General features: G+C 38.1%; 1 protein-coding gene across 1 annotated transcript in view; it reads right to left on the reverse strand.

Annotated features, from left to right (window-relative positions):
• ADAMTSL1 (ADAMTS-like 1) overlaps nucleotides 1-6,000 on the reverse strand; it is a 175,773-nt gene that overhangs the window by 92,712 nt on the left and 77,061 nt on the right. The window contains exons 3-4 of the mRNA XM_009071781.1: nucleotides 3,590-3,717; nucleotides 1,175-1,220 (exon numbers count right to left, since the gene is read on the reverse strand). Coding sequence (XP_009070029.1) covers nucleotides 1,175-1,220; nucleotides 3,590-3,717 — 174 coding nt within the window. The remainder of the gene's footprint in view (nucleotides 1-1,174; nucleotides 1,221-3,589; nucleotides 3,718-6,000) is intronic.

Here is a 6,000-nt window from a genome sequence, read left to right on the forward strand (position 1 = left end):
CAACCTCCGTTGTCAGGCCTCCTGAGGAGAACATGTCATACTCCACACCTGCCTGCTGCTGGCAGTAATCATGGGATTGACAATGACAGGAGTACCACCTGCACTTGTCTGGGTATAATTCAACCCAAAGGATATTCAGGCCTCACCTTTTAGGGGTATTTTTATGAAAAGTGTTGCCTTTCTCCCAGAGCCAGAAGCACCTTGAAGACTGTGCTCAGTTCTGGGCCCCTCTGTTCAGGAGGGACATTGAGGTGCTGGAGCAGGTCCAGAGAAGAGCAATGAGGCTGGTGAAGGGACTGGAGCACAAGTGCCATGAGGAGAGGCTGAGGGAGCTGGGGGTGTTCAGCCTGGAGAAGAGGAGGCTCAGGGGAGACCTTATCACCCTCTACAACTACCTGACAGGACGTTAGATTCAGTCTCTTCTCCCAGACAACCAGCAGCAGTTCAGTCTCTTCTCCCAGATAACCAGCAGCAGGACAAGAGGGCACAGACTCAAGCTCTGCCAGGGGAGGTTTAGATTGGATATTAGGAAGAGATTTTTTATAGAATGAGTAATCAGGGATTTGAATAGGCTGCCCAGGGAGGTGGTGGATTCACCATCCCTGGAGGTTTCCAAGACGAGACTGGATGTGGCTCTTAGTGCCATGGTCTAGTAACCACAATAGGGTTGGACTCGATGATCTTGGAGATCTTTTCCAACCTGGTTGATTCTATGATTCTATCTGGGTTTAGGCAAACAGAGGGAATATAAGAGTAATTTATGATCTGAAAGGGACCCATGCAGTTAACCTCTTTGTTCACATGAAGAGTGCCACCACATCATTAATGATCCAGAGCTCAGTTTAATGCTCCATCTAAAAGACAGCACCCCCAGGAAAAGCACTTGCTAGCTTAAGATGAGAACTGATTTGTTAATTCTCCAAAATGTGTAATTCTCCTAATAAGTGATATAAAACATTCTGAATCACAATTGGCATCATAATTCCAAAAGAAAATGTCCATTTGGGAAGTCTAAATTTGAGACCGCATGGTGTCATGCAGACTGAAATGTTTAAAAATGGTAATAATGATGGAAAGAAAATTATGCACCATAAGGTTTTAAATAAGAAGCAGCATTTCTTAAACTTTAACACATTGTTTGAATAAGTGAAACAGGATTAAAGGCCAGACTCACATTACTACTGCAGGTTTTGTATCGAATATTCCGACCTTCACAGTTCCTAAAACACAAGAGTAAAAATGGTTACTCTGTATAATAGCAAAACACAAACCCTGCCTGTTTTACAGCTAGTTATTCTCTAGAAAATTAGACTTTTATTGCTACTGCCCTACCATAATTTGGACTCAATATACAAGGTTTAAATACAAAGGGGATCTGGGGATTCAACGGGTTACACTGCTGTCTCTCTTCAGCAAAGAACGTGTGACTTTTCCTATAAGCCCAATTTACTGCACACCTTATGAAAAACATATTTATTTCATTAAAAAGATTTCACAAGGCATCTCTAAGCCTGATCCATGCTGACTGCAGTGAAGTTATTCCTAATAAACGGGATGCAACCTAGAGGAAAGGAAGATCAGAATATCTAAGCAATCCTTTAATCAAGCATGTGGCTAGTGAATATTAATTTTCCTTCCTTCTGTTTTGTTTAGGAAGGAAAAAACCAGGCTCAAACTTTTTGTTTCTCCCAAAAAACAGTGCAATACTTTTGAGGAACAAAATGTAATTTTACTGCCTCATAAGTGGAATTGATAATTTTAAGTGAAATACAATTCACATGGACTGCAGGAATTTCTAATGTGCTCAGTGCATGTGAATCCTGAAATCCAGGCAATTCAGATCCTCAGTCTGTTGTTAGTAGCTGAAATAACAGGCATATAATAGAGTCATGGTTATTTATTGTGGTCTCATAAATATGGGGGGCTTGGGTTTCACACTTCTTTTAGCAACACTCTGCCAAACTTCTCAATAACAAACCAGCACTTTTGCATAGCCTAAGACATTCTTCGTCTTGAGAATGGCAAAAACAAGCCCTTGAAAGAACTGAAAACATATTTCAAATGACTGGACAAGAAATCTTAATTAGTGATGTCTCTAAAATCAGGAACAGTGTTTTGCAATAATCCCTTCATACCAAAAAGCCCTGCCTTACACTAATGAATGCTTGAATGTGTAGCTGGTAATTTACAGCTCTTGGACTGCATTTTCCACTTCTTGCCTGAAAACTGATAGCAAATATTAATTTCTTTTTTCTAATATGTGAGAGGGATTGAAAAACAGGATTTGAAAAGGAAACAGCAATGGATGCCTGGAGCAAGAACTCAAGCAGCTTAACTGAAGGCACAACTCTTCAAGCTCAAGATATTACAGATCTCAAATTTCCAATCCTTTGCAAGACTGATTGCATCACAACCTGCAAGTTAAAAATGTTTACGACACATACAAATGTGAAAACTTCGTTTCACAGTTGTGTATTTCCTGGACATTGCTACAACAGTCAAACATAGAAAAAAACTTTTAAACTATACATTTGTCAAGGTATGGAAAACACATGTTTTTCATGGGGGAACATATTAAAAATATTAATAAAACCACAGCGGAATTTATACTGCTAGAATTTATTGAGCTCGTTTTACAGTCCCTAACACATTGGTAGAATATCAAGTCTTCTTGCTGGAACTATTGCTTTTCTCAAAGATTTTTTTTGTGCATTTTGCACTAGAAGAAACAGGCAGTGTTCAATCAATCACCTTTAGCTCTGTATTTCATACAGTTTGCAGTTAACTAGCATATCACACTGTAAGCCTTCTTTAAGGAAAACTGACTTCTTGGCTCACGCTGCATTTAACTTAAAAAATCTCAACTAAATAGAAATTTTAAAGTAATCAGAATTGTTACAAATGTTTAAGAATGATTCAAGTGAAACAAGCAATTATGGATGCTTCTAAGGTGTTTTAGATCTCTTCTTGCCTGACTACAGAGCTAGTACTCCTACTTTTAGGATTGCAGCAATAAGTCCTACATTAATTCAGCTTCACTATTGAGGTAAATGGTTTTCACTACACATGCAGTTCTTTCCAAGCCACACAAAGTCTTATCCATGAAAACATGTGGCTACCAGGACCACTGCGTGGAGGGAACTGGCAAAGAAAGGGTTTCCTAACAGAAAGCAGCATTTGATACATCTGTATGAGGAGCAGGTCACTTGTCTTTCACTACAGGGAAGACATGTAGGAACCTACACTTGAACATTATTTCAAGTAAGATCCCAGTGAAGGCTAATTTGTACACAGGTAACTCCCCATTTGCTTTATATTACACTGACAGGAGTTCTTGCTATATTTGACCATACGAAGTAAATCATTCTTGCTATTCCACAAACATATTTCATAACACTTTAAAGTTCTATCAGAGTTGAAGCCTAAATCATTTATCTATTACAAACACATATTAAAAGCAGTATTTTATACCACTTAACCTGTCTGTACACAGCCCTTGGTTCCAGAAACAAGCCACAAGCAGAGGGTTGGGAAGTCTGGCAGAGCTGTAGAATACACACATACACATGCACACAAACCTGGGTCTCACCTGCCATTTAGACATCTCCTCAGGGAGTAGGAGGCTCCTCCTCCACAGGTCCGTGAGCAATCACTCCAGGCTCCCCAGGCATCCCAGGAACCTTCCTTATCTTCATCGGAGCGAGTAATTCTGGAATTCTAAAGAAAAAAATAAGGAATATGAAAAGAAAAAAAATTAATTATTTGGTACGTTTTACTGCTTAGAGCGAGTAATTCTGGAGTTCTAAAGAAAAAAAATAAGGAATATGAAAAGAAAATAACATTAATTATTTGGTACGTTTTACTGCTTGGGATTACTAGTACCAGTTATATATTACTCTGCTGCTTATTTACCATCTCTCAAATTTAATAACTATTTTAACATACAATAATTGCATGGGGGAAAAGCAGAGTGTTTGAAGATGCAGTGTATTTGATGCATTGCCTTCTGCCAAAGAGCTGCTATGCCTGAATATGCTGTTATTCCCAATATCTGTATGTCCAACACACTGTGCAGGACCTGCGCAATCGATCTCCAGACCAGGCACCATGCTCTGAGCTGCTGGGGTCCCAAAAATCCTGACCAAAGGAGTTTCATAGCCAGGGCTGAAGTCTCTCTGTCTCATCAGGTGAGCCTGCTCTCAGCAGCAGAAGAGAATTTAAGGTCCTCAAACTTTTGTAAAGTGCACACCCAGAATTGCAAACAAGGAAGCAAACCAGGCATACAACTTCGCTACAAAAAGTGATGTTAAGTTGAAAGAGACCAGGAGAAAAGGCTTAAAGAGTGATTTTTAGGCTGCAGCAAGTAAACTCTGATTTTTGTTTATGCTCACTTATACAGGCTTCAAAAACATTCATGCCAGGCACCATAAATATAAAAATGAAATTTTTGTGACAAAACCTCAAATTCTGCTTGACTTCTTAAAAAGTGTCTTTTTGCACTTGCATTGTATCCTGTTTAAAAAATCTGACATTTCCCAGAGAAAATTCTCAAAACAGTCTAGAACATGGTAACTTCACACAATAGTTCAATATCCAAAAAGTAATATGAATCCAATTATTCAATCATGTCCTGCTTTAAGACAGCACTTTTCGGTTTATAATTGTCTTCATAGATTTCCCCAAAATTTCTTTTACTTCACTACAATTGCACAGCAGCTGTTCCAGTTCCATCCTACACTCATTCCTCTGTCCCTGTAAGCTTTAAAATTTCTCTTTTGAAAAGCATGCACAGGTTTTTATATCAAAATGCCAAACAATGATTGTTTGAGAGGTGTCAAACACATAATAGGCCTGTTATAAAGACATTAAGAATTTTAGGATCCTATATTTCACCCTACTTGAGATGAAAACACCAATTTCTCTAACCACCATGGTGATAGTTTGCACATAAAATTACTGTTAACATAAAGTAATGGCTTTTGGCATCATTATGAGTCATATTGTGGATAGAAGTGAAGCAGTGAGTCATTTGCCTCAGGTGACAGAGAATATTGACCAATATTTACTCTGCCCCAACAGAATCACAAATGAGAGAACATGAAGATTTAATCCAAGCTTTAATGAAACAACTATTTACAGCCAATTTTTCATTCCCATTGACTTCAGTAGGCAGCTTGTAAAAAAATATTTGTTAATTAGAGGATAAGTATCTCCATTTGAGCACTGAATTGCAGAAGTTGGTCTAAATACATCAGTGGCTCCTTAACTTTCTTGCTCTCATAACTTCACAAATTTTACAAATGCTTACTGTAAAGCTTTAAAAGTGTATTTAGCCCAATCTACCATTCCAGAAATGATGGAGTTCAGCTCTGCCAAGATCCCTGAGGAATTTTCACACTGGCTTTGGGTTTACTTTATATCAGAAGCCAATTCTGAAATGTCTAACACTGAAAATGGAACCAACCACCTTCAAATCTTGTAGAAAAAGAGCTCAGCACTCCCCAACAAGTCACTCAGCACATGAAAATAAGTCAGGATGAACAAAAGAGTCGCATCTTTCAAATTTGTGGGTGCAAAATTAGTTTTTCCACTGCAAGCCTAAGGCAAATGATTGGGTTTTAATATGTTGAGAAATGATCAAACTTATGATAATAAAGAAAGCAATACATGCCACTGTTTTTTAGAATACTTAATTTCTTTTGACAAAGCAGTGACAATGCCCAAAATAATCCTAACTTCATCATTGTATTAAAACCAGCCACATGATATTAACAGACAGAATGTCATTAAAACCCTAAACAAAGTCAAGTTGTTCACTCCCCAAACTGCTTTGACAAAAGCCATTGTTCTGAACTGTATCTAATTAAAAAGCTGTAAATACTATGACGATCAAAGCAGAACTTTATGCCAACAAAGCCTTCTTCAGAATCATTGACTAATTCAGTGCCCACAGTGTTGATTTAAACCCCAGCTAGTTCAAACTATTTGTCCCATGGGAAA

The sequence above is a fragment of the Acanthisitta chloris genome, unplaced genomic scaffold, assembly GCF_000695815.1.
Source record: "Acanthisitta chloris isolate BGI_N310 unplaced genomic scaffold, ASM69581v1 scaffold9873, whole genome shotgun sequence".
NCBI classification, from domain to species: domain Eukaryota; kingdom Metazoa; phylum Chordata; class Aves; order Passeriformes; family Acanthisittidae; genus Acanthisitta; species Acanthisitta chloris.